This window comes from Ammospiza nelsoni, chromosome 3 (assembly GCF_027579445.1).
Source record: "Ammospiza nelsoni isolate bAmmNel1 chromosome 3, bAmmNel1.pri, whole genome shotgun sequence".
Classification (NCBI taxonomy): domain Eukaryota; kingdom Metazoa; phylum Chordata; class Aves; order Passeriformes; family Passerellidae; genus Ammospiza; species Ammospiza nelsoni.
In genome coordinates, this window is record NC_080635.1 from 92,275,950 (window position 1) to 92,302,797 (window position 26,848).

At 37.9% G+C, this 26,848-nt stretch overlaps 1 protein-coding gene across 2 annotated transcripts in view; it reads left to right on the plus strand.

Annotated features, from left to right (window-relative positions):
- UBE3D (ubiquitin protein ligase E3D) overlaps positions 1–26,848 on the plus strand; it is a 76,398-nt gene that overhangs the window by 10,528 nt on the left and 39,022 nt on the right. For both annotated transcript variants that reach the window (XM_059467797.1, XM_059467796.1), the window contains 4 exons: positions 784–853; positions 3,277–3,346; positions 4,195–4,303; positions 9,366–9,535. In XM_059467797.1, coding sequence (XP_059323780.1) covers positions 784–853; positions 3,277–3,346; positions 4,195–4,303; positions 9,366–9,535 — 419 coding nt within the window. The remainder of the gene's footprint in view (positions 1–783; positions 854–3,276; positions 3,347–4,194; positions 4,304–9,365; positions 9,536–26,848) is intronic.

The following is a 26,848-nucleotide window of genomic DNA, read 5'->3' on the forward strand; positions in this document are numbered from 1 at the left end:
ATGAGCTATGAGGGAATATATTTCATTTTTTTTCTGTTTAGCTTTTCCTAAACATTTTTGATTTTAGCTATCTCAATGGTACCCCTCAGTTTTCTGTCTTCCATATGTTTTCCTGCTACATGTATTTTCATGTTACATATGGAAACTGTTTTGCACTTCTGACAGTTATTCTTTGTCAATACCTTTTCTGTATTAGTTTGAATAGAGGGAGAAGGGTTGTTCAAGAACAGAATCCACTGCACCTTTCTGGCATATCCTGCTGTCTTGTGTATTTCTCCTGTTTCCTAGTAACTCAAAATAATCTGCAGACATTTTCTGCTCTCTGCTGAACATTGAACTGGTATTCAACTCCTATAAAACTGTCCACAGTGAACTGTTACTAGAACTTGTTACTGAGTAATGGTAGTCACATTGCAGCATACTATTTCATGTATATATTAGGGAGTACTTAATTTCTGGTGCATTATTTTACCCTTAGCACAATCAAATGTAGTTTATCGTTTTATCATCCAGTCACTCAATATTACAAGATTCTCCTGTTAGCCATTACAGATTGTGCTGTGTGGATATATTGCTAGATTTTAAAATTAGTATGAAACATGCAAGCAAGTCCAAGTGTAGAAAGCTGAAGTTGTTAAGGCAAATATGTGTGCATGTAAACATAAAGAGGACAGAAACGAGTAAAAAGTTTCCTGTCTGCTCTGTAAATTATGCTAAGCTACGCATTCCGTTTTCAGAATATCTGAGTGACATTTAAATGATTTTTTTTTTTTTGTCCTACAGAAGTCAAAAGAAGATACCAGAGTAATTTGTAAGCGCTGCAAGACAATGCTGGGAGAAACAGTTTCATCAGGTATGAGATATCCAAACAGAACTAGACTTGACTGCATCAACCATTGAGCACTGGAGGTTAAAAACACTGAAGGAAAATAGTTTATCAATAAGGTGCTGTGTTATTCCTGTGTGTTTGTCTCATTCCTTTCTGGAACAGATGAAGTTGTTGCTTCCAGTGTTAGACCTTGAACATTACTTTCAGCAGGAATTTTGGTTGTCTTTGTTTCTGTGGAATATTTGGCTAATTCCAAATCTTTGGAAGACTCAATGCATGATTCCAGTTTACTAGAAATCCCAGTAAAAGTGGAGATTTGAGAAACTACAGGTTGCTTGTTTTCCTGTCAGTTCTACAGAATGAGTGAAAGGTAATTCAGAACTTGATCAGCACAACTAGAAGCTGAAGATTGCTAACAGTCAGCCTGGTTTTGTGGGGAGGAAGCCTATTCAAAGAAACAGGTTATGCCTCATCCTTATCCGATGATGAGCTGATGAGATTATTGGTTTAAAAGATGTAATTATATTGGATCAGCAGGATTTACTTGAAGTGGTGTAAAGAAGAGGGTCTGGCTGTTTTTAAAATTCAGCTATTCTTGGCAGAGAAGCAATGATCAGACTGTTATTAGCAGGATTCATTCTTTCATCCTCCCTCTCTTCCACTGCATCAGTCAGTGTGAGCCTGCCTCAGTTCAGAGATCTGGTGGATATAAAAAAGTCTCAGAAAATGCAAAGCCTGTTTAAGAAATGCCATAAGGTGAGACAGGACAGAAGGTATTCTGTGTCTTCTGTTATAGAATGTTCTGATTGTCCTGTACAGGGATCTGAACAATACAGGCTTTAATGAAACCAAATTTAAGGTACAATGTTTGAAAGCCCTCAAAGCAAGATGTGACTTTGGGAAAGGAGTGCCGGGAAAAGAGCATGAATAACAAGGTCATGAGTAATAGATCAGTGGGAGTAGGGAAAGGCAAACATTATCAATGTGCAGGGATTTGGTATGCACTCTGCACATGGCTGAAGTTAGATAGGATTTCCATTGTTTTGGCCATGTTTCTTCAGTAGTACAGGAGATTTTGGTAGAGTTCAGAGCACAAAAGAGATGGATAATGTAAGTCTAGGCAGAACCATCTCTGCGAAAGGAGACTAGAGAGCAAACTTAGACTGGCATGCTTTGGTGCTTCCTCATGAGCAGGTATCAGTGTTTTGAAGATAAAGCAGGATTAGAGTGCTGTAGCTGTGGAGACCAGGTTCAGCCTTGAGATTCCCTCATGGGCTATTCCTTCCCCCAACTCTCCACATTTACTTGTATGATTTTTTCTTGGGAAATCACAGCTTCTATCCCTCTGCAAGCAAACATCTGAATTCCCAATCCCCTTGTAGCAGTAGCACCAATTCCTTACTCAGGGTAATGGCTGAGGAACTAGAGAGACTGAACTGTCTTTTCTTCCTGTCTCCAAGAACTCACACAGCATGGAGCAGACTTAATTGAATTTAGAGGTAAAATATAACTTCCTAACGCTGAAAATAATATAGAAAGTGTAGTATTTACCTGGAGAAGGGGTTACCAAGCCTTTGGAGGGTTTAAAACAGATGAAAGTGTCCTTCTGAAATATTTGCTTTCATCAAGTTTTAATGATATGTGTGGACAGAGATCAGATCCTTCCATCCTTAAAACTTGTGGACCAAATTAATCTTCCAGTTGTTCACATCTTGAGACTTAGTAGAATGAATTTATGACTCTTAACCTGTTTTGCTGGCCCTCTGGTTAGGCTGTATTTGCAGCACAGACCCAGATCTTCGATGTGATCGTCTTTGACCTGCCTTCATGGATGGAGGTTAAATTATCTCCTCAAACACTTCCATTTAGTGTGAAAAGCTGTCTTAGTGGAGCTTTTGGTGGACAGTTACATTGAAATTCAGAATGTATGCAGTGTTAACATTGAGTGAATGTGATTTTCGGAAAGAAGTTCCATTCTGCTCTTTGAGCAAAGAAGGAAATTATTCCCCTGTGTGAGCTGTTATTAAAACTGTCTCTAGTGATTCACTGCAGCATTACTAAGCAGCAGAGGGTACTAAAATACTTATGTAAGCTATGCTGATCTCAGTGCTTTAGGAAAGTTCTTTCAATTCATCTTTTGGGTTTGGCTTGAGCTCTTGCTTGCTTGGTTTCACGATGATTGTTCCCAGCATTAAACAAAGATCAATATGAATGAGAAATTGCTGATCTTGTAATTAGCTTGGAGCAGTTTTCTTCAGGCAATGTAGGTTTTTTTGTTATGGTTGCTTACATACTCCTACAAACTCAAGCAAAATATAATTGTCTGCTGCACCTCTTAATTGACTACTAAACAAATACTTGACTAGTGTAGTGATATGGTGACTTACAGTCTAATCTTACTAAGTTGGTTATTCTGTTATAGTTGAAAAATACTTTTTTCATTTTAGGTACCATTAAATATTATGTCACTGAGGTGGTTATTCAATCAGCTGAGGGAGGTTTCAGTCCAACACCAAGGTAACAAAATAATCACATAATTTGCTCAAGTATATGTTTTAAAAGGATTCCAGAAATGCTCTTATGTTGTTGTTTTTTGAATAATTGCATATAATAACAGAGTGCAATTTTATATAATCATCACAGAATTAAGTATTGTAAAGGCAAAGTAGCCTGGATTCACTCATGTGCAGTTTTGCTTGCTCATCTTCGAGTGTGATGCAGGAGATTGTGTGTAATTTGTCACAGTGTCTCACTATTGAGGTGATATGCCAAAATAAAATACTTTTTTATTTTGAACTCTTTAAGTTTGCACAATGTCTGGTGACTTATTATGGAAACAGAAGTCTATTTCATGTAAAGGTAAATTAAGTAAAGTTTGAAATGTTTTATTTGAAGTAAGACTTCTGAATTTTCAAGTAATTCAGTTTGAATTTAAGACTAAGATGAAACAGAACTTGATCTAGCTACCTGGTATCATGTACAATGGTTTAATCACAGTTCTTTCTTTTTGGGAATTTTATTTGAAACATATGCATAATTCTGAATTTGTGTTCATATGTGTAAAATGTAATGGGGAAAATCTTCAAATCTTCTATTCAACCTTTGACAGTTGGTGTCAGCCAAAATAAAGGGTGTAAAGCAATTTAGAATCCTGATCTATTAAAAAAATTTCCTGTTGTAGGAAATAAAAAGTTCTCTGGTTTTGAGTGAGAGGAAGATAAAAAAGCCCCATCTTTCAGTAAAATGTGATTGTAGGATGTAGTGGGATTGAAGTATGAGTTACTACTCATTTACCTGGAGTGCATAGGTATGAATGACTGTGGTTGCTATGAAAACATATAATAATGTGGTTAATTCTTAAACAGGTCTCAGTTTGTACAGAGCATTGTTGCTCAGTGTCTTTTGGAATTATCCTCTGCAAAAAGCACATTTAGATTCACCATAAAAGGAGATAATGGAAAAACCTATATTCTGGTAAGTTTTTAAATCTTCATCTTGGTAAAGAAGATTAACCTATGTATCCCAGTTCCTAAAATGTATTATTTATGGTGTTCATTATTGTATGTTTAAAAAATTACTAAATTCCAGTTCTTGAAGTGGTTCTGAGGTACATCTGTTCAAGTAAGAATATCCACAAGTTTTTTCTCTAATTAGATGTGCACATATAAATTTTATTGATACAGTAATGAAAGTACTACAGATGCACCATAAGTAACACAGAAATAATACTATTTTGTATCCAGAAAATATGGAAAGCTTGAGTTTTAATTTTTTAATCTATATTTCACCTTCTTGCTCCAGCACTTCTCTTTAATCACCAGAAGAGAATCAAATTGTATAGCATCTTTCACAAGCTTTGTCTCAAGTCAGCAGGGACCATTAGTGTAGTAGTACATTGCATTGCAAAGTGAAGTGAAGATAAAAATAAAATTGCCTATTATGCTTAATGTTCTAATGCTGTTAAACTTGGTTAAGCTTGATATTTAGATAGTGACAGCTAGATTCCTCAAACTTTTAAGATGGATAAGAGTTAACTTAATACTGTATACTTGTTATAACCAGAGATGTTTCCTTTTATGTCCAAACTAAATATGGGTATAGAATTTGTATTTTTGCAGTTTATAGAAATAATTCATAGACACAAAGAAATACATGATTAGAGATTCCTGCCCTGGATAAACTTAGAAATGCACTTTCTTGAGGCAATGTAATTATATAAACTGTTGTATATATGCATTGTCCAAGTTCTATGATTTTGGATCATCCAGATGCTGAGGCAAGTGTATATCTGTTGCCTTTAAATAAATTTTAATGCCAAGACAACATTTGTACAACCACTGAGAAATACCTGTTCTGTGATGATAAAATGAAGGTTTCATAAGCATACCTATAATTATATATATTCTAATTGAGGAGTCATCAAAAATCATTGGGATTTTTCCCTTGTAGCTTATCTATTGCCAAGTTGTGTAAAATTCTGGTGCTTAAGTCTAGTAGTTTATATACAGCAGACTGATTATTTTTTTACAGAAAAATCACTTTATTTAGTAGATTGCCATTACTTTTAGCTCTGAGCTGCATTTTTGCCAATGTATTGATTAGAGGAGTAGGCTGAATTAGATAGGGACTGGCTTCTGATTGGCATATTTTCCTTTATATTGGTGAGTTGTTAGTTTTTTGCAGGTGTTTTTAGTATTTAACATCAGAAAGTCCTTACTCCTGTCCACGGTGAGGTTCTCACTACTGTATACACACCAACAGCTGTTCTGGAGTCATGGGTTAAGTCTTAGGACTCAGAGGCCTTGTGGACACAAGTATAATGTAAGCTCTGTTTATATTAATGATTATCAATAGCTCAACAGTGAAACCTGGGTGCTTGGGGCTGTGAGCACACAGCCAAGTTACACAAGTAGTCTCATCACTGATGCATCATGAACCAGCTGTCCCACTTGTTTGTTTTGAGAATGAGCCAAAGATTCTAGTTCACAGTGTTTGTGCTTGCCTACATGAATACACACAGCTGAAACTGTGTATGTGGTAATTATGGTTAAGGTTTCTCACAAGTATTTTTAATTTTTTTAAACCACAAATAGTATGTATACTTATTTTCCTCATTTCCTCTGGATGTATCACTTAACACTACCAATTATGTTATTCACACATACCATAATATGGGTTTCCATTTTTTAAGTTAAACATATTCTGTTGTTTAAGCTATACACTACTTAGGATGTTGGGTTTTCTTTTTTTCATTTTTAAAGGATGTCAATTAAAGTTTCTTTGTTTCAGGGAAAAAAAGTGGTACATACAGGTATCCTTATTTGTCCTGTATCACTGCTCTCTTCACATTTGTGAATCACTTGTCTCCTCTTTTTGCTCTCCTGTTGAAGGGTTCCCTGCCTTGTAGTTGCATGATTTAGAAGCTGAGAATAAGAGGAAGACAGCAAGCAGATAGTGAGATAGGAGGACACAAGAAAAATGGGACATTATTGGTCAGCATAGCAGCATCTCAATAGATACCTATTTTTTCTCTATTGCAAAAAGTGTAGCTTTGAAAGCAGTAAATAACTAGTTTTATGGATAGATACAGGGAATTCATCTCATGGATGGGATCAACCTCATAAGACCGAAAAAGATTACATCTGGAAAAATCAAAAAGTGTGCAATGGTTTGGACTCTTTGAACACTAAGTCTAGTCTTTCAGGATGGAAGGAAAGGTGTTTTTTGGAGTGGGATTAGGCTATAAAGTCTTTTGAAAATAAGGCAGCTTGTATTTCAGGAGTGAGCTGAGAGGAATGGGAAGAAATCCCAAGAAAATTAGTATGTAACAAAATGGGAGAGACCTGTCAGTCTGATTATTGTCCCTGTCTTGAGGGGCATGAGCAGAACCAGTTTGCATTTGTTAAGACTGGAGGTGGGGTGAACATTGCAGTGGTCAAGGAGTGAGGTAATGAGAACCTTGCTGAGACTTGGCTGCCCAGCTCTCTCAGGGAGCTTTATTTTTGTGAAATACAAGGAAATGGCATCTTTACCTGAGCACTCTGAGTGTGACAATGAAATAGCTGTAATGAAAGATGTTTGCATTAGTGACCTGTGTGATGATGAAAGTCATGGTAATGTCTGCAATAACTAGGAAAGAACTAGCAAGGAAAAATAAAAGATTTAGCCATTTTTTTACCCATGTTAAATTCAAATTGATGCCTAATTGTCCACAATTTGATGCTGGAAACTCAGAATGAGATATAGGGAAAGTGATCACAGAGTCTAAATCATGGTATTTCAGCTGTTTGGTTCAAGTCCCATGAAGTATAACTGCGGTAGCTTTGTTGCCACTTGTCCCCAAAGAACATCTTTTTAAGTCTCTTGACAAAGTGATTTGAAACCAAAAGAAAACAATGAGAGGAAGATCAACAACAACCCCCCTCCCCCTACTTTTTTCTGATTCTGTCATTTCAGAAAAGGTACTCAATGGCATTGTGAATGAATTCTACACTTTATGTATATATATTTTCTGCAAAGTTTCTTTTCTTACTGGAGTTAATATGGAAGGAATTTTCTTGTGCCAGCTCTGCTGTACAAAGAAGTAGAAAGAAAGGAGAGATTGCACATTGTGAATAACATAGTTGAAAGCACAGCTCAAAATATGAAACTGTTAGCCAGAAATACATGTATAAAATTCTTAGAGTCAACACACTGAGTCTGGGTGAGCAATTGTTCACTCAGATCGAAAGCAAGATAAAAAAATAATTCATACATAAGGAAAAGAATGAAAATGCTGCCTAAAGAAGTAAGTGTAGTTCAGAAGTTGATTTTGCTCATGGCTGGGAATCCTTCCACCCCCAGAGATTCATTTACTTTCTCTATATTGTGTGCTAAGTTATTAATGCAGATCTGTTGTGTTGCTGGTGAAACAAAGACATACATACAAGTTCTAGAACATGATTGTGAGATGTGATACTTGTGTGGAAAGAGGTCCATTTCCAATGGACTGTGTTGCAAATGAAATGCTTTGGTTGCTTTCTCTGCAGCAGATTGCAGAAGGATTCTGAAAGGAGCAGACAGCTATTGCTACATTGTTCCCTTGTCTTGTTTGAAGGATATTCCCCTGCTGAAAAACATCCCAGGAAGCTCCTTCCACACAGATTTGTTAGAAATTTCAAAAGGAAGAAACTCTGTTCAGTTTGTGTTGGCAGTGGCTTGTGTTTCTCTGTTTCATTTTCTTCCAACACCTCTCCAGCACTTGGCTTTAAGCACCTTGTGTAATGGTCCTAGCTAATGAGGTATATTTTGCAGTTTAGGCTGTAAATGTGTACAGTGAGTTACTAGAGCAAAACTGATGAACAGCGTCTTCCAAAGCCAAATGTGCTTGCTTGTCATCATTCATGTGCATATGCTGAAGTGATTCTCCTCCTCCTATTCTCTCCCAAGGTATCTTTATCAATATATCTCCTTCCTTCTTTATGAAGCTTCCACTGTAATGTCCTGAGCCCTGGGCTCTGATAAATTGTGACTGTCGCATTCAATTGCAACATATACTATGTGTCCTGTTAATGACTGCTTTCTCCCTCCACAGGGGATATCATGTGTCTGCTACATAACATCATGTAACTTGTTTTACTTGAAGCTGATTAGATCATGAGAAGCAGAAGATTGCTCTCTAGTGAGCAACACTGTATAAATCCCATTTTCTATGATAAATATTTCATATATAAACATTTCATACAGGTGCCACATTTGTAAAAATTGATTTCCATTGTTAACTTGGATCACTTCACTACTGCAAGCTGTGAATTAAGGAAAAGCCTGACTTATTTGTATGGTGTTTAGCAGGAAAGCCCTGGATCCAAGTCAGAACACTGATACCAAATCAAACAAAGATTAAATAAGATCCATAATGGGATGCAAAAAGTTCAAATTTCTCAAAACTCTCCCCAGTAAATATCTTTTGAATTGCTGTGAGCAAATAGGGCTGAAGAGTGCTAGTCCCATTGTGAAACTTGATATTTATTTTCCAAGTGAAGGTCTGCTCCAGCTGTTTGTAAATTTCAACATGCCTTTTAGACCGTATTCATTGTTGTCTTTTTTCTTTCATGTATTAGGTCCATAGAGTCATAACCATCATGCATCTTCTAAAAATCCTCAGTTTTTGGCACTTCAGTGGGCAGTCTTTCAGTTTCCTGTCTTTAGCCCTCAATTGCTCAACACCCTATGCTTGACTAATGCCTAAAAATTATGAAATTGGAGAAATAATACATCTGGTACTAAAAGAGATGACTTGGGACTATTGCTTTTGTTCCTACCAAAGGGAATGTGCTAGAGCCACAAAAAGAGGCAGCTTCAATACTGATAAATCAGTATTGTATTACCCTTTTTTCTCCACTAGAAGCTGTGCAGACTCTCTAAATAATAAAATATCAATTTATGTCTGTTAATACTTTGTTGGAAACTTTGTAAAAATGTGGCTTTAGGGTCACAGTAAAGTAACAAATTGAAGTGTATCTAATGTACAGTAAACAAAATTATTTTTCATTTATAGATCTGGCTTTTAAATTCTGACACATTGCTGGTAGAGTCTTTAGGAAGTTCCTCCTCCCACAGTGATTTTACACTGTTTGGAGATATCCTTACACCTAGCTCTGGACCAGTGGGATCCTGGAATGCTCTCAAAGTCCTTTACCAGCCATGCATTCAATGCAGAAATAAGGAGTAAGTACAACCTTTTTTAAACTCAGATTCTGGTATTCATTTGCTTTGGGTTAGTATTTCTTTCACGTTTTTTGGACAGTCTGTTAATCTCAGATATAAACCTCTTTGAATTTGCATATTTCTTAAAATGTTTTTTTAAGCAAAATGCCAGGGGAGTAGTATTTGGTTTCTATTACAGAGAACAACCAGATTGTTGTTAGATTTTTGCTTTTTAATATTAAAATATAGACCAAAGAGTTTTGTTGTTTCTAAGGGCACATGTTGATATTTTTGCTTATGCTGTGTTTACATTCCTGTTCCATATAGAAAGATTTCAGTCTGATTGCACAGATTCAGGTGGTACTTGAGGCCAGCTGATAAATGAGTTAGTGGAAACAGGTTGAAGTGCTTTGGTTGACTTATTTAATGTGATGCATTTGCATTTAGAATCAAGTGTCATGTTGTCATACAAACATGATTTCTTGATTAGTGCAAGTTCCAAAATTTTCAGATGCCCACATTCTGATAAAAATTATAGCACCTAACCTTGCTGTCTTCTGCACATACACCTGCCTTTGGAGTAAAGGAAAGGTTTCAGAGCCCAGGACCTGCTTCCCATGAGAGAGGAATAAGCAAGAACACCTCCAGAATAGAAAGGGATGAACAGGAGGTCTGCATGTGACCTAGACCCCAGCAGACCCCAGTAGCTGCAAGGGATAAGTGTGCACTCTGGCATCCTGTTTTAGGTCAGAGGGCCTCTTCAGTTGCTGTGAGTCCCTGGGTACACTTGGGTTCTGTCCAGTTCTGGCAGGGCCAGAATCTGAGCTGTGTGATGGGAGGGGAAGCTCCTTTCTTACTTGTGGACACTGCAGAGTCTGTGCTGGCTTGCTGTACCATAGGTTAAAACAGATTAAGGTTAACTAGAAGTATTGTTTTTAATATCTAAATGTAGTAGCACAATCACATATTTGTAAAACATGGCTAAAGAAACAAAACAAAATCTGTACTTAGTTTATGTACACAAGCATAAATCTACTTATTGTGAGATAAATACACGGTTCCATTGTAGCAATTGACATCTTGGGCTTTATGAAATTCTTCCTTGGCAAATGCTGCTGCTAAAGAGAGTCTGACTGATATTGCCTAATAATTCACATTCAGGCACCCTTTCATTGGGATGCACTTGAATATTTTTCTTGAGGGGAATGTTGAGACTTTTGAATGTGATCTTTGTTTCAAGACTTCCAGGGTGTCAGAAGAAATGCATTGTCTCGCTCGAAAACTCATTTTATCCCTCCTTTATTCAGAGCTCGGTTTTGCAATTCTTTGTAATTAACTTAATGCTTAATGCTCTTCCTTGGATACAGAAGTGGTTTTCCCCTTAAATTAGGAATTATGTCCTGTGAACAACACTACAACAGAACTCTCTTTCCTCCGGTAAATCACTGGCATATCTATCACTGTACCTTACATTCACTATTGCTCTAAATGTTAAGAATGCAAAGGAAACAAACATTCAAGTAGGATAAATGTCTGTGGTTCATTACTGGCTGCTGACTGGTAATTACCCATTTGGAGTTGTTGCTGTTTAGGGTGGCTGATCCTGAAGCCTTTTCTAACAATGCTGTGGTCTGAGTTAGGCTGAACATTGCTGTGAAGTTAATTACCTGTTGTGTGGCATCAACAATACTCTGATTTCATGTCAAATTTGTTGATCTATGTTGACCATCAGCTCATTTCCAGGTGGATTGCAGTCTAATGAGCAGCATTCCTGGTTTTTTTTGTGCAGGTTTGTGCCTTTATCAAATGGCATCCTAATTTTGTTCAGAATTTTTTTCCTCCTTGGTCATGGCCATTTTTGTTCCCATCATGTGTCCTGCTGATGGCTCTTCCCAGCTCCGTGTTGTCTGTGGAAGGAAGAAGCATCTGTCTTCTTCCAGTCTCAGGGAGAGCAACTGATATATGGGATAGGAACAAACTGTGAACATGTCACATGGAGCCTCTCTCCATATACCTTTATTTTGGCAAGGAATCTTAACAGCTGTGCTCTGGATATTCTCTGTATATTAGGCTGCTTTGCTTGAGGACATTCAGTAACTTTCAAGACATTGTGAAGTTAAAATAGGGTTAAGTGTATGCACACATGCTACTTATAGTAGTTCTTGTCATTTCTCCTTAGAGCTGTATTCCTCTATCTTCCTGAGGGTAGCCTTTAAGTGTTGTAGTGAGTTGTATCTTACTCCTTCAGCAGTGAAGCAGGGCTAGAAACACTTAGGTGTGTGTTATGTGTGATAACACAAGTTCTGACTAAGTCTGTCTGTAGTTAGGCTTTTAGCCCCTGGGGGAGCTTTATGAAAATTCTTCTACAGCAAATTAATTGAAACAGCATGAAAAAAGTATCTTATAAATGTGTTTGAGTTCCATTAGAGAAGGACACCTCATGTATTTTCTGCTCTGTCCTTTATGGATCATGTGCATGTGATTATGTTGGTTCCCTCTGCTTTTCTCTCAACAAGGCTACTTTTCTCCACCTACAAATCTGCTGTGCAGACAGAAGAGGTCTTCCTTTCAAGTAGCAGGTTCTTGGCAAATAACACCTTATGTAAACAGCCTTAGCTGCTGGGAGTGATAATAGTAAATACTGTTGAAGTGAGAATGTTGTAAAAATGTATGAAGAAAATTGAAAATGTGGTTCCATGGCAATTTGACCATAACTTGATCTCACAAAATATATGTGAAGGTACAGTGAGAGGAGAATTGCACTTTTCCCTTTAGAGTAGACTGCTAGGCAAAGCTTTGTCAAAAGGTTGTTGATAGATTTTTGTATCCCATGTGCATCTCTGAATGGTTTACAGCTTTTGCAGAAACCTTTTCCTATATAAAAATTTGCTGCTTATAATTTGGGGGTTGAAAAATTACTTCCAGAAATTGTGCATTTTATTAGCTTTAGAGGGACAAGAATAAGCTGGAAAATTGAGTTTGTGGCTGAAAACCTGGAGGGTTTGAGTCCTAGTTTTTTATTAGTCCTAGCTTTTATTACAGTCCATATATAGTTAGCTGTTTATGAAGCTGTTATTGATGTATTCCAGAATGTTGTTTATTGCTCCCAAGAATGGCTTTCATTCTATATATGACCCTAGAGTAATTCACTTCTCATAAAAACATCAAACTGTGTCCTTTTTCACTGATTTTTGAATGTCTGAGATTTTCAGTTTTTCAGTGACTCTTGCCTGTAGAAAACACATGGGACCACATAGATCAATATTTGATTGACTGAGGAGTGACCAGTGTTTCTCTGGTTTGTGCTATCTGTAAGCTGATTTCTCTATCTGGAATGATTAAAAGAGTAGATGTGATTGTAAACAGAACATGAAAGGTCTGGTTTGTTTCAGATTTATTTTTTTTTCTGTTCCCTTCTTGAATTATTTCATGGTATCAAGTTAAGAGAACTGACACCGTGGGTGGAGTGAGTTACCTTAGAAGAGATGTCTGAACAGTCAGGCAGAAATTTTTAAAAGACAGAGTCTGATGCCAGTCAGGGTTTTGGGACAGGAAGGAAAAGAATACCTCTCAGAGTTTGATAGACATGTGGAAGCTATAAGCCTCATGAAATTTGAGACAGCAGACTGCTCTTCAGTAGCATCCTTCCTCACCTCTGAGAAAAAGTGTACACAACTTTTAAGTATAACTTTTGGTAGAAATATCCTGACTTTCCTGTTTATTGAAACTACACCTGCCAGGTGCAGCATCCCTTTGTGGTAGTTACTTAGGAACTTAGTTCTTGCTCTTAAACACAGACCTGATATATCTTTCTGCTCTTTGGAGCTGTTGTATTTTTGGTATCTAATCTTTGCTATTTAAAATTAGAAGTACTAATTGAAGTAGATAAAACTGTTGGAATAAACTTTTTGTCTACTGAACAAATTCTCCTATTTTTTCTCAAAAATTTGACTCATTTTATCATTCCTGCTGAGCTTTTTACTTAGGTTGGTTTTTTTTGTTCATCTTTTGAAATTTCACATTGAAGTCAGAGGATGAAGGATTCTTACTGCTTTTTAAAATGGGATTTGTAATCCCAAATTGCTTATCCATTTGTTGATTATCTGACTGGTAGCCTGCCTGTCTTCTTGTGTATTGTGAAAAATGCTGTTGTATTAGTAGTTGTCTAGCAGGGTACTGCTTTTGTTCTCTGCATTAAAAGTGTTAAATGCTATCTACAGAATAATTGGCAATATAAAAATATGAAATTGACTAAGGGCTATTGCTTAACTACTTCTTATGGTCTAATTTTTTTAAAGAAAAGACAGATAAATATTTCTTTATGATCTCTGATCACAAATATGCTTTTGAATCAGGATTTGTGATTCAGTAATGTGGTAAAACAAAAAATAAATTTTAGGCTTTTACCTTTTTCCCATATTCTTCATATTTATTTGTGAAATACTGCAATTCAGGTAAGCACAATTTTGGTACTTTTCGTGTGTCTTTGACTTATCTTGCTGTAGTTCAGCTCTTTGAGGAATATTAGGATTGGTAATAAGAGAAATGTCAAGTTGGGTGGCAAAAAATTGTAAATTAAAAGCAGCAAGACTACCTGAAACCAATTTAAAATGTGTGTCAGAAACAACTGCCTTGCCAGGTAGTTAACACCTATAGGATGATAGGAATGTAAGAAATACCATGCTGGGTCAGAACACTTTAGCATGTTCTGCTTAGTTCTGTATCATCCCTCCAACATCCAGAAATGTTCTTCAGAGTAGTGTGTGAGCACTTTCCTGTAGTGCTCAGCTCTGTGCTTGTGTTAAAGATGTCAGAGGATACAGCCCTGCCTATTTCCTTTATTGTCTGTTCATTCACCTTTTGGTCATGTGTTTGTATAAATACTTTTTCGCCTTCTGGTGCTGTCTGCCCCCACAATCAAGTGACAAGTTCCAGAAGTTCACTGCTGATGTGTAGTACTCTTTTAACCTCCCATGAAATTACATCCTGCTAGATTTTGGGTGGGGATTAGCAAACAATTCAGAATTCCCACCTGCTAAATGGACATGGGGATCCTAAACTACAGCATGTAGTGTTCTTGCTGATTACAATTAGGGGCTAGACTTATGTGCTGGAAGGAAATCAATGTCACATCTACTCAAATCTTACTATATATATGTATAGCTCTCATTTTGCTTTCCTTGTAACACTGCTTTTTTTAAAACCGGGTAGCCTAAATATGATAGTGCTGATCCGGTGAGGGTAATTTTATACCCATACATCAAACATAGCAGATTTCCACTTGAATGCTTGCAGTTTGTTTCTCATAGACTTATAAAGACTGTTGGGTTTGCTTGGGAGCTGTAAGTACTCAACTCCTGTAATGCCTTTAAAATGACGGGATCTATTTGAGCAGGCAGGAATCAAATAATGAGCCAAGAGTGAAAAAGCAAATCTTATAAAAGCTTATTGGACAGATGGTTGACATTAACTACTTAAACTTCAAACCTTGATTTATTTATTGGATTTTAGTATCTTGGCCTATTTTAAATTAATTAGCATTTGTTGTTTCTATTGTATTTCTCCATGACAGGCTGTGTAAACTAACAATACTTTACGATTTAAGCTGCCACTTTTACTTGAAATATTTTTGAATTGGTAAGGCTAAAGCAAATTGGGAGTGTATGACTTGAGACCATAGAAAAAAGGCTTATTTATAAAATTGGTCAGGATACTTCCATCTTTGTGTGTACAGCAGCAATAGGATATTACTGCTGGTTGCCTGTTTTGAATACTGTGGCATCAAAACATTGCAAGTAATTCTTTTGATGGCTCCTCTGCATACTGGCCTTAAGCTATAAATTAAATTATTTGTATAATTAATAAGCATAATAAGTGATACCTATCACAAAATCACAGAGTGGGTAAGGTTGGAAGTCACCGCTGTGGGGCCATCTGGTCCAACCACCCTGCTCTAGCAGGGTCATCCTAGAGCATATGGCATAGAATTGAATCCAGATGGTTCTTTAATATATCCAGTGAGGGAAACTCCACAACCTCTCTGGGCAATGTGTTCCAATACTCAGTCACCTGCACAGTAAAAAAAATTCTTCCTCATATGTGGGTGGAACTTCCTGTGCATCAGTTTCTACCCATTGCTTCTTGCCCTATTGCTCAGCACCACTGAGAAGGGCCTGGTTCCAACCTCTGACATCTCCCTTTCGATACTGATAGACATTCATGAGGTCGCCTCTCAGCTGTCTCTTCTCCAGACTGAACAGACCCAGCTCCCTCTGCCTTTCCTCATAAGAGACATGCTCCAGTCACCTCGTCAACTTTGCTGTCCTCCACTGGACCTGCTCCAGGAGCTCCGTGTCTCCTTGTAATAAGCCCAGAACTGGACTCCAGATGTGGCCTCACTAAAGCTGAGTAGAGGGGCGGGATCACCTCCCTTCACGTGCTGGCAATGCGCTTCCTAATGCACCCCAGGATACTATTGGCCTTCTTGGCCCCGTGCTGGCTCATGGACAGCTTGTTCCACTAGGACCCCCAGGTCCATCTCCCAGTAAGTCAGTCTCCAGCCTGTAGTAGAGCCAGGGCACTCTTCCCCAGGTGCAGGAAGAGTAACCCTTGGCAAGTACCCGAGGTACTTGCCTTTGTTGAATTTCAGAAAGTTCCTCTCTGCCCCTCTCTCCACTCTGTCGAGGCCCTTCTGAAGGGCTGCAGAGCCCTCTGGGGTAGCAGCCACTCCTCCAGCTTTGTGTCATCAGTGAACTTGCTGAGGAGGCCTCTGCCCCTCCATCTAAGACATGGAGGAATAGGTTAAGCAACACTGGGCCCACTACTGAACCTTGGGGGACATCACTCGTCCAGGCCTTCAACTAGACCCTGTGCCACAGATCAGGGCCTTCTGGGATCTGTCCTTCATTCAGTTCTCAATCCACTTCACCATCTGTGGGCATGAATGTTTGAGGAGAATGTGGAGGAGATCTGACTGGAAAGCTGGGAAGGATTGTTTCAGGGAATAAAATTGTGTGGAATTTTAGAGCTTCAGCCTAGTGATTTCCAAAAGACTGGACTATGAGATCTACTCAGAAGTGAGATGTTGGATTGACCGTGCCTGTTTTCCACTGTCTATGGCCATGAGAGTAACAGCTCAGTAGCTGTTCTTGCAGGGAGGTATTTTAGCTTTATATGTCTAGTTTAGTTTCTACCTCTGCCAAAAGACTTTCAAATGCACCTTCAACCTGATTCTTTTGCTCTCTGGAAGCAATTTGGGGTGACATCTGTAAGACCCCAAAAACATGCTTGAAAAGAGTCTTAAAAGGGCTTATGGTTTTTTATGTACTCTGCCTTAGATGCATGGGAAGAATACTAGTAAGATATTCTGAAGAGGTCAAGACAATAAAAAAAATTTACTGGCCACTTTGGAAAATCAGAGAATTTTGACGTAAGTTTAGAGCACCATTCAATCAACATAAAAGCATCTTCTCAAAGCATTGACTTAGCAAGCTCCAATCCCATCCATTTTTAAAGTACTCAAAACTGTAAGAAGAAGGAATGAGTAGAAGAAAGAGAAAGACAGGAGGGTACCGGAAAGAACAAGTTTAGCTACCACTCCTGGTTCCAGCACACTTCAGCTGATAGAAGTTCCAAGAAGAGATGGGGTCAAGATGTGCTCACTGCATGTCCTGGCTTAGATACCCTTTGGCTTTCCTGGGCCCCTCCCCTCATGGGACTTCTGGTCATCTGGTCACTCTGGGGCTAGAGTGGGGCTCCAGAGGTGGGTGTGGAGCATTGCCTGTGCTGTGCCAGGGATTGGCAGCCTCTGCAGGGCTGGGATACAGGCCTGGGGGTGTGTGGGGTGTGTGGGGCACATCGTTGCCTCATGGAAGCCAAGGCCCAACCTGCCCCTTCCCACATGCACCTGAAATGTTTTGAGCCAAAAATCCTTTTAGTCTGTGAACATCTTTGCATAGAGAGCCACACTGGTACTGTCTTGATTGGACTGTTATTCAACCATTTGTTAATTATCAAGTGTGGTTTTATTTCTTTACCTATGGTGTGTTCTCCTACATCTGAACTCCATTCTAATTAACTTAATATACATAAGGTTTGTAGCTGTCCTGTTTTCAGCTGTTGCATCTCCTGTTTGAACAAGGTCATATACTGAAAGACTTCTTATTGAGCTGGTATCTGTGACACAGTTTTTCCATGCCTACTTCACTTTCTTTTATCAAAAATCTGTTTTAGTCTGTCTGTAACATCAATTCTTGCATCAGCATTGGTTTAAACATAGATTTAAGTCTTCCATCTAAATCCCCTTTCTGTTCCTTTTTTCTTCTTTTGCTCTTGCTCATGTCCAGAACTCGGCAGCCAGGCTGCATGCCTCCTTTATCCTGATTCTTGTGTTTCTAAGCTGAGACTAACTTTCCCTTTTTCTTGACCCATAAAATTTTAAGAAAGCTCATAAAACTAAAGAGCCCAAATAATTTGCCTTCACTAATCTGACTGTGTCAAGGTGTATGTGTGGGCTGCAGCTCCCAGTGCTCTCACAAGATTGGTGTGTGGCTCTGTGTGATCCTTCCTGCTGTGCCTCGTGTCTGCAGCCAGACAGCAGGACTGGACAGCTCTGCCTGAGAGCTGCCAAGGGCTCCATCAGCATCAGCCAGGATTAAACAGGCACTGGTAAATCTCTGCTGTAGCAGAAAAGGGGAAGCTTCAGAATAGTTGAAAGGGAAAACTTGGGAAATAGCTCTGAGGAGAGGAAGTGTTAAAACTAGGGACAGTTTTGGGAAGGGTGGAGGGGTTATTTATGGAAGAGTATTTCCCTGCACAGAGGAAAACTGACAGACATGTGAGGACACATACTGGCAGAGGACATGGAAAAGGGGCAAGTGGAAAGTTGAGTCTTTCCAGATATGCAGTTAGTCTGCTGTGAATTTCCAAAGTGAGCTGTGGGATGTAGTAATAGATGTAAAAAAATCTATACTGGTTTAGCATTTTGACTTGAAGTTTACGTTTAGGAGAAGAAGCAGTGCTCTTGACTGCTGGTTTTATTTATTTAGGATTTAATTGCTTGTTAAATTTGACTTCTAGCAACATCTGATACTTCAGTTTTGTTCTACCTGCACAGAGTGAGCTTCTGTACAATTTTTGTAAGAGGTATAATTTTTTGTGGAGTGGGAAAATGATGATAAAAATAAACTCATCTATTAAAATTGTGGTTTCAGTGTGAAAGGGAAAATATGGCATATATGAAATTCTAACTTCAGTCATTAGGCTTTTGTTTGGCAATGGTTTAGATTGAATGACTAGAAAGAATAAATCTTGCTGTCAGCAAATTTGGGATCTACCACTTCTATTATTTGTGGTGTTTCTTTCTTTGCTGCAGGTAATTGCATCTTAAAATACTGAATTTCCTTCTCTTCTGAAGTCAGTACATCAGGAAAAAACTTCAAAGCATCAAGCTGAGAGATTTTTGTGAACAGTGATTACAGCATTTTTTCTGTACAGCAGGATAACTTCTCCCTTTGGATTCAGACATAATGTTCTGGAGTGCCTGGTATTTGTGAATATAACTATATGGAATATCAACAGTGCCGTGGAAGAGATTTAATTTTACCCAAAGGTTTAAAAATCAGAGGCCAGAAAACATTTTTGTCTTTATATTGTTCTGAAAATCCATTTCAACTTCAGAAATGGCCCCCTGCTTGGTATAATAGGACTTTAAAAGGGAATTAAAGTTTATGGAGCGTGTATAAATCTTCATGTGGCACAGCTGGTAGGAATAACCTCTGTAAGAACACCCAGCCAAGTGCTTTGTACTGTGGCTAGGCAACTTAGAGCTTTATGTAGAGGGTAACAGCAGTGCCATCTCATCATACAGACCTTTGGTTCATTCAACTTTGATTTAATTTGATTTTTTTCTTCATAGATAATTCTTCCCTGCTGCTTGCTTGGTTTGCTTTGCTGAGAAAACCAATGTTACTATTTGTGGCTATTCCACAGCCCTGAATGCACACCTGTTTCAATACTGTTAGGGCAGGGTGTCACAGACACCATCCCTCTGGTACCAGTGACAGTGTTGAGACTGCTGCCTGGTGTGACAGTGGCAGTGAGCTCATATTAGGGCGGTTTTCTACATAGTGCTTAATTCCCATGGTTTGTGGTTAGAGCCTTTCCTGGGGACAGTGGTGGGACCATTAGAAACAAGGCAAGGGGATAGATACACATTGCTAACTGGGTTTGCTGGTGCCTCTCTGCCACTCTCCCTGCACAGCCTAGATGGGAAACTCAGATTGTCTTGCAGAAGCCAACCCTGCTTTTCAGTCATGGTCTTAGGTGAGGTTACTGCACCTTGCCTTGCTTTTGCAGCACAGACATCGGAGCCACTTGACAGTCAAGTCCTCAAGTGCTGCAGTGTAGAGCATGTGGGTGAAAGTAAATTGTTGCCAATTTTGGATTGCTTAAAAACACTGCACATTGAACCATGGAAGTTTAGGAAATGAGTGATGAGCAGTTCAGGTGTCCAGGCAGGGTCAGCTGTTGAAACCAGTAGCTTCATCAGCCCTGCTCATCCATCAGGTCACTGAGTACCAAGACTGAGTGATGCAAATACCTCCCAGTGTGCTCACAGTGCACAGAAATTGCAGGTTACACCAGCTTTACAGCATTTATGCATTGGGTCTGAATGTCTTCTTTTTTTCACCTGTAACTACTAATTAAAAAAAAAATCTTACTTAATAAACCTATGCTTATTTATCATAATTGCATCTATCAATCCATTTCTAGTGGCTAGATGCAAGAATTTCAACAGTCCCTTCCCTAAGGCCATATTAGTCAGTATAAGCTCTGAATGAGACGTAGAACAATTTTTTTTTCCAAACTCATAAGGATGTGTAAAAATTTTATGATGTTGCTTTAACAAGGCCCACTGAGATTTGGGATTAGATATCTAAGGCCTTATTGAAGACAAAACCTTTCCTATGTTCAGCCATGCAGAGCAAAGCTACTCTTCAGACAGCACTTTAAAAATGAAGATAATTTGATAAACATAGAATTGAAATATTAGAGAAAGGTATGAGGGATCTTTTCTCTGAATTCCTTTACTGAAAAAGCCTCAGTTACTATTAACAAATATAAAATGTAAGCTGGAGTGGCAGCATTGAACTTTAAGGCTATTTCACTATACTAGGAACCAGCAGTGAAAATCTTTAGCATTGATAGAAGAAAAATACTTGCAATACTGAAGAAAAGCAAAGGCTGGAAGATAGACTTCATTCCCTAGCAGGAGATTTCATTCTCCTATACAGTTAATCAGATTTCTTAGTCTCACTCTTCAGCACCCAAATCTCTGTTCGTTCTCTAAGAGGTAATTTTTACTCAGGTATGCCACTGTTGGGGCCTCAGTTTAGCATCCCTCTACTTCCTACTCCTGGGAAACTCTAGAAGGAAAATTAAGTGGAATGTATTTCATGAGATATTTCATGTTCAACTCCCTCTTGTTTTCTTTGAGGAATTAAGAAATGAAACTGTTTCCACAGGCTTGGAAATTAAAAATCCAATTTAACATTAGGCCATTTAACTAAATTATAAAAATTGAACCTAATATTTTTAGGAAGGGTATTTTGCAGGAGGCCACAGTGTGGTTGCCAGAAAGTTTTAAGTTCCACATTTTCAAAGCACCAGACTTGCTTTATACATTTTCACTCCTTTGCTTAAACCTGAGCAATCTGTCTATCCAGAAACTTAAGTGCATTCTTTGTCTCTCTCAAGAAACCAGGTGTTCTCCTTTTGTGAGGGTTATAGATTGATAAATACGTACACTATTCCATTCAGCTTCCTTTGGGGAAATTTCTACTGTTTTAATTTTCAATGTTTGCTGTGAGAGTATTTAGATTCACTGAGAGTTCATACAGGGCAGTCTACAGGTAACTGAGCTGCATAGTCCCAGAAAACCTTGAAGAAAAAATGGAAGCCTGAATGTGGCTGGGGATGGTATTGCTGTGTTTTCAAGCAGTGACACTGACTCTTGAATGACTTAATGCAGACACATAGGTGTTCTAGATTAGTGATTAAGCTACAGGTACTGGTCTTTAAGCAGCATCTGCATGAATTTTTACACTGTGAATATCCAACAGGAATATGTAATCCCTCCTATGCCCCAATGATGTTTTGTTTTCATAAGTGATGGGAGCATTGTCTTGGAATGTCCTTTTTACCTACCTTGCTTAATGTAGAATGATTTAGTCTGGATACAAAGTTCTGCTTTTAAGGATGAAGAGTTAGTAAATCGTTAAATCTGATGAAACACCAAACAATTATTGTTCATCTCTGGAATTGTTTTGCTATTGTGGGGCCTTCTTTTGTTTTTTCTGCAGCATCTCTGAGATTTTAGATTTTGTTAATAATGATTATTGCAGTTGGGCACGCATGACATAGTTGCTGCTGCTCTGTAGATATTTCAATCAGAGTTACCAATTTGGAAATCAGCTGGTAGCTGTTTTGGGCAAGCAAACCAGGTATTTTTGGACTGACTTCAGTAATGTCTCACTGAATCAAGGAGGACTTCAAACAAATTAAACTGGAAAACAAATCAGTCACGGATGAAACTAGGAGCTTAATAACTCAAAATAATTCTTGACATTGCATTTGTGATGCTTAGAATTATTATAAGAGATCAAGAATAGTAGGTATTTTTTAAAAAAATCTTGCACATTTTATACTACTTTATTTTGAAATAGATATATCGGTAAAAGACCTTGCTATGGTACTGCAGCTTGGTTCACTGCCCTGTTTTCATTATGAGAACTTCTACTTCTCTTTGAAAACTAAATTATCTTTACAGCCTCCAGCTTTTTTTTTTATCCCCTTGCTCTTAGAATAATTTGCTCACCTGAGAAGTGATTGGGTGAACTGAAGTGAATTAAATGCCATTTCAAATTACATAGGTCTTCTCTTTCTTAAGCATCTGACCCTCAGTGGATCTGGACATACTGCTTATAAGGTTTTTGGAACCTTTTGTACTGAATTAGTACAAAAGAATAGAAAACTAGAATTCTTGTATTTGATCTGCCTTGCCACTGTTTAGAATGATGGTTTTGGATTTTTTGATTGCCTCTTTATCAACCTTTCACATTTTACATGGTGAAAAATAATTCTCAGACACTGGATGTAGCATTTGTACAGAGGAAAACTTTCTCTGAAGGGCCCTTGTATTGATAATAGGATACCTGACACCATATTTTTTATGTTCACTACTATAACACCTCATTTTGATGATTTTTAAATAAAGATTATAGTTTCATGGAGAGATGTAAAGGCACCTTCAGGAGAGTAGTGTTATTGATAACATCTGGGCATTCAAAAATTTAGACATGCCAATATTTTTGGAAATGACATTTATGTCTTCCTCCTGAGTCTCCTATTTTATGATTGGAGTTTCCAGCCTTGAGAGGGGAAAGCATGAGGAAAGAGCCTGTAAAATTATTCTTGTGTGAGAGTTTGGTGGAAGTGGAGCCCAGGAGACAGCAGAGATATTTTGAGTTTTTTCTGGTCCTTCTACCTAGTGTCAGCCCCTGGAGGGGCTGAGAGACAGCCTGTTGTCTCAGCCTTCAGGTGGGAAGCTCAGCTACATGCAGGAGATGCTGCCAACGTGCAGACAGTGAGGAGAAGGTGCTCCACATGTATGACCCATCTCTAGACTTCCTTGATAAGATTCTGTAAGTTCTTGAGTTTGGTTTACAGAAAAAATACACCAAGGCAAATAGCTTTTTTTTTTTTTTTTTTTCCTGGGATAATGGAGTGTTGGTGGCAGTACTTGGACTTGATAGTGTTAGGGTAACAGCTGTACTGTATGATCTTACAGGTCTATCCCAATCAAAGTGATTCTGTGATTTTATATTTTCTGTCTGTCTTGCCAGTTACCTCCATATTCCTTCTCCTGCCCTGACTTTTAAGCACATTTGCTTTATTTGCACAATTTTGGAGATAAACCTTTTGTGTTATACTTTTCCCACAATATCTGTAAAGCAAGTGTTCATCTAGAGGAATACATTGTTAATGATGAAAAAAAACCTATGGGTTGACAACAACAGTTGCAAGAAGAGTCTGCTGAGGAAAGCAGCCAGTCCAGCAGACATCACTAGTCCCACAAGCAGGCTTCCCTAAAATTAAATGAACCTTTTAAGGGTGAGCTGTCTGGAATTGCTTTACATTTACTAGAGTAACTATATTGATGTCAGCAGGTGCCCTGAAGGAGCTTTTACACAGTACTTTGTTTTTCTACAGCTCTACTATGCACTTGCACCCTTCAGGAAATAAGTGCTATTAGAAGAGGCATATTCACATTTGCTGGGGCAAGTGGCCTTTATATACCCTTAAATACATATCCAAAGTCTTAAGAGTTTAGAAAAAATCAAATAAAGAGATGTAACCTGAGAATTCAAGTATTTGGTTCAGACATACTGGGAAGAGAGGCTTTTTAGTTTGATGGTGTCGCTGCTCACATTGGGTATTCCTTGCAAGTAAGATGGCACCAGTCAGGCTGCTAGCACAAGTCAGTAGCCCACTGCTGTGTCCTCTGAATCCAGCCCAAGCACAGTAGTCTACAGTTATTGTCATACATTAGGGATATAATGAGCAATCTGTTCTAATTTAGAGCAAGATGTATCCAGGAAGGAATCAAGAGGTGCTTAAGGTGAAGAAAAGTATTTTAGAAAGCATTCAAATCTATCTGATCATTCTGAGTTGCACAGCTATATTCAAGAAAACTGCATTGTAGAGTCATAGTACTACTTTTGCTATTGCCATCCTCCACTATGGTGAATTCTCAGCAGTGATCTGGCTGCAGGAATCTGATCTTTATTGTTTTCAGAAAAGTTACTTTAATTCTTTCTACCTGGGATGCAGTAAGACATGAAAAAAAAAATGCAGCTTAAAGCCTTAACACAACCATGAAGGAGAAGAAGCTTATTCTAAAGCTTTGGCCATGCAGTTTTTATGAGAGTAATTTGCCTCTCCTTTTAGTGGGACCTCATTGCTTTGCTGCTGAGAAGTCAGCAATTGCATTGTACTTTGGAGCTGCACCAGCAATTCTGCATAGTGTGGATGTTAAAGAGCAGTCACAGCAGACTTTAGGCAGTGCTCAGCAAGAGCTAAACTCCAGTGCTTTTCTTGGTTTTGTAGGAAAATTAAATGAATGTGATTCTACTCTTGCACCCAGGTAGGCAAAAATTATGTAGGATTTTTTTAAAAGTAGTTTAAAAAATATATATTGTGACAGAATTCACTGTCTGCCATGTTTTCTTCCTGTTATATCTAGATGTTTGACATCACAAGCCCAGCAGGAGCTTTTTCTCTGTGAGCTTCTATTCCTCAGTTAGTTGCTCTAAAAAGACCTTCACTGTAACTGATGAACATTTGCAGCAGTTTTCTGCTTTTACAGGTTTAGTTTTTGCAACAGTAAGCTGTTGATCTTGTAGATGAATGAAGAAAGACTGTCTCTATCCATAGACAGTTGTTGCCATGGGTTGACTCTGTGGCTAGATCTGCTGCTGCTATGCCTTTATGAACTGTGGTTTTTCTGGTAGAGCATATTCTGGTAGAGCATATTCAGGTTTGGGATTTTTATATCCAAGACCAGTTCCCATGAAATTAAAATAACTTTTTTACTTCATTCTTTGATGAGCCTATTTCTGCTTACCTGGTGCTGAAACTAAACAAAGACTAAATATGTCTTGGTTGTACTCACAGACCATCTGTACAGTTTGAGTACAGTTGAGAATTTTAAATTTAGTACATTTGTGAGTGTTTGTGGTCCCACATATCTAGGTGTCCCATTGAACATGTCTGTTTTAGACATTGTTGCTTGATTTAGGTTTTCGTACATCCATTTTATATCCTATGAATCTTCAACCTACAGATTTCAGAATAGATGAACACCTGCTAATCCTTCTGTGATATTTAAGCTTTATTTCAGTGATTCTTGCAGCTGAAATTGTGTTTTGTCTTCCACAGAGACTGTACAGTTGGTGCTGTTTTGCAATGGAATGAAAATATTTTATGGGTGATAAGAGTTTGCAGCTTAAAATTAATGCTTTTGAAATTGCATAGCAGCCAGATGGAGGAGAGAAGGCAATGTAGAAAAGAAGTTGGTGAACACCCAAGAATATTTAGTCTGGAGAAGTATGCTGAGCATTACTTTGAAATTACATACTCCAAGGCAAAGTTACTCCTGGACAGAATTAAAATGTCAAGATTTATTGCCATGCAAGAAGTTGCAGTATGTTGAGATAGCTTTCTGTGCTTCAGAGGAATAATCTGATTGTAAACAACCTTGTCTGTCTTGGACCAGTATATTAACACAATTGTTTGGTTTTCTGCTTTTGACCTTTACCCTTTGAGAAAAAAAGAATTTAATTCTGTGGACTATGCAGAGGCTTTGTTCTGCAAATAGCATTTCCTAATAAATATCCCAAAACCAATGTAGTTACATTTAAGTTAATATAGGGCAGTTGAGTCTACTAAAAATGTTGGTTGGTGTGAAGTGATTTGGGCTTTGCTTTACAGTTTGAAATAGGCAGCTTTACTTCTCTTTCTGACTTCCCTTAAATAGCTTGCAATGATCAAAAAATGTCAAGAAGTTATAAAATAATTTCAAGTGCATTAATAAAATTAATGCCATTGAGATTAATATGTAGTTGTTTAATGCAAACAAAATTATTTAATCCACTGGCTTTTAATGTACCTTTTAGCATGAGTTATTTAATCTATGCTATATACTGGAGTTAGAAATGAGAAAACTGCATGTGGAGTATGTATTTTAAATCATAAAAGCATTCATCAGAGCAAATAGCATGATTTTAATTAAAAGGTGCTTTGAAATACTACAAGACCAGTTGATACCTCTTATGTCAGCCCATCTGAAAAATATTATGACACTAGTACTCTGGTGAGATTAAATCTGAATTTTCATTATAAGGCTTTCTTATTAGTATTAAATAACTCGCCCTTTTCAAATGGTGACACATTGAAAGTTCAAGAAGGGCTTACATTTTGCAGGACAGGGTATTTTAAACCTAGTGAATTGTTTTTGCAGTGGATTTCTAGCTAACTTCTTTTTTCCTAGACTCCAGATTTGCATATTTTGTCCAATCAAAGTATTCATTACTCAGGGAAAAAAAGCTAGAAGACTGTTAATAGTGAGCATGTCCTTCTGTAAGCACCTCTTATAGTAATTTATAGAAATATGTATCATGATATTTTAATAGGATTGTTGTATATATAACTAATATAATTAAATGTACTACATTAACGTATATGTACAATATGCTATATATATGATGCACTTTA